The sequence below is a fragment of the Pterocles gutturalis genome, unplaced genomic scaffold, assembly GCF_000699245.1.
Source record: "Pterocles gutturalis isolate BGI_N339 unplaced genomic scaffold, ASM69924v1 scaffold22170, whole genome shotgun sequence".
Lineage (NCBI taxonomy): Eukaryota > Metazoa > Chordata > Aves > Pterocliformes > Pteroclidae > Pterocles > Pterocles gutturalis.
The window spans coordinates 64,216-66,411 of NW_010138915.1; the positions used below are offsets into that span (position 1 = coordinate 64,216).

The following is a 2,196-nucleotide window of genomic DNA, read 5'->3' on the forward strand; positions in this document are numbered from 1 at the left end:
TGGGTCTTCCACGTCAGGTTGCGATGATTTATTGATATGTCAGGAAGAACATATGGCTTTGCTGGAGGTTTTACATTCAGAGCCCAGTGATAATCCCAGGACAAAGCCCTGCTTGGGTTCAGGGTTTGCTCCCATTTGACACATGGCATTCTCCGCTAGCATCCGCACTGGGGATGGATTGCCATAAACGTGGGGGGAGGAAAGCAGCACAACGACGGGGAAATCACGTGGCTTGTAACCAAATATTTGCAGGAGTCCTTTATGGTCAGGCTGCCAAATTTCAGGTAGCATGCAGTTCTTGGAGGCAAGAGGCTGTTCCAGGGCTTGACAGGACCTCTCATATGGCTATTCCTCAGCCTGACTTCTCAAAGAGGTGTCCGGTGCTCCTTCGTTTCAAGCAGAGGTGTGATTTGGAAGGAGGACACTCTCCTTGCAAACAAGCATCCATTTCCCATAGTATGGAACAATCAGAGTGGGTTATAAGCTGAGTCCAAAAGCCCAAGTCCCAACAAATCTCTGACCAGTGGTATTTCAAAAGAGCTTTCAGTTTCATTTTAATTTGTTTCAGACTTCACCTGTGCTATTAAAAATGGAGGCTGCAAGCATTTTTGTAGGCACGACCCACCGCAGAGAGTTGTGTGTTCCTGCGCTGCTGGCTATAGACTTCACGAAGATGGAAAGTCCTGTGAACCTACAGGTTAGCTTTTAAAGTGTATTTATGAGATTTGGGTGAAAGATTCCAAGGTCTTGTCCTGGATTTAGGTACATGAATCTCATAGAAATGCAATAAGCTGTTGGAAACCAGCCTTGTTTTCCTGCTTAGCAAATGTGAAGAGCCTGACCCTGCACTTTCCCAATGGCAGAAGTGGGGTCAGGCTTGAAGGATGCAATTTAAACACCCTTTTTTAAAACTAGATGGGTAGAGAAGGAAGGTAGTTGTCCAGGAATTTGTTCACAAGGCAAATGCTCATTTCAGATGGCTGCTCGCACAGGCAGCTCTCCCACTTGCAACCATCTTATATTTCCAGACATGGATCAGTAGTTTTCTGGAGGCAGAAACGTGATGTTCAGCTACACATACATGCTGGTGTCCATCCAGCCTGAGCGCTCTCCCATGGTCTTCCAGTAGGAGCTACTATTTAGATACTGATCCTACATTGAGGATGATCTGGGCTTTTCCAGAACAAAAGACAATCTTTCTTTCTGTAAAATCTCCTGGTGGTCCGTTTCATGGCTGGCCATCACACAGTGTCTTATAATTACCTGAGTTGGGTGGAAACAAGTGAAGCTTTGTGGTGGTGCTGTCCTCCCAACGGTGTGTATCGGCACACAGGGACCCTCAGCAGCAACTAGACTCTGTGGGTTAGCTGTGGTATTGAGTGGGGTGGAGGGGAAATAGATTGCTTGAGGTTGCAGCTTCATAAATGGCCAAAAAATGGCTGGTTCTTGCTATATTCCCCAACTTCACTCCAGTCCTAGGCTGTTACAATATCTCTAACTACACTGACACGTGCAATCCCAACATACCGCAACACAGCAAGTTAACTGGGCATGAACAACTCTAAAGCACATCTGGCTGAGGAAAGATGAGATCGAGTAGAGAAATATTTTGTCATCTAAGGTCAATTTGACATTTGATGCTATCGTATTTCTAACACATGAGAATAACAGATTTGCACACCTAAGGTAGCATACAGGCACCTGCACAGGTGAGTTGGTTTCTGAAGGTCTGACAGCTACAGCCAGGAACACTTTGAGCTCCTGAAAGTGCTGACTTTCAGGAGTCAGTATAGGAAGCGTCATAGGCTGGGAGTCCTTCTGTTAAATTGAGGTCGTTAAGAGCTCAGGCCTGTGTTGCCCAACATGCTGTATCACTTTCACTAGACCAGAAAGTGTTACTGTTAGCAATAAGATCATCTTTCAGGTTGGGTAATTGCCCTTCCTGCAAAAGCTTAGCTTTTGTTGGCTTGGAAACTTTCATTTCCTAGCTGAACCTCACGGGTGGCACTTTCCATCACTCAACAGTTATTTAAGCCCAATTCCTAAAGCAGACTGTTTTAAAAAAAATGTAATCTCGGTAGGCTACACTTATATGTGATTTTACACTGATGTTTGTTTGCACAGTGCTGTCGAAAGCTTTTCAGATGAAAGACAATGCCTGATGCTATTTACTATTTTGACTGCCACTATCAGCAG

General features: G+C 45.0%; 1 protein-coding gene across 1 annotated transcript in view; it reads left to right on the top strand.

Moving 5' to 3' along the window:
• Positions 1 to 2,196, top strand: part of F9 (coagulation factor IX) — a 15,472-nt gene that overhangs the window by 6,996 nt on the left and 6,280 nt on the right. The window contains exon 5 of the mRNA XM_010083186.1: positions 569 to 697. Within this exon, the coding sequence (XP_010081488.1) occupies positions 569 to 697 (129 nt within the window). The remainder of the gene's footprint in view (positions 1 to 568; positions 698 to 2,196) is intronic.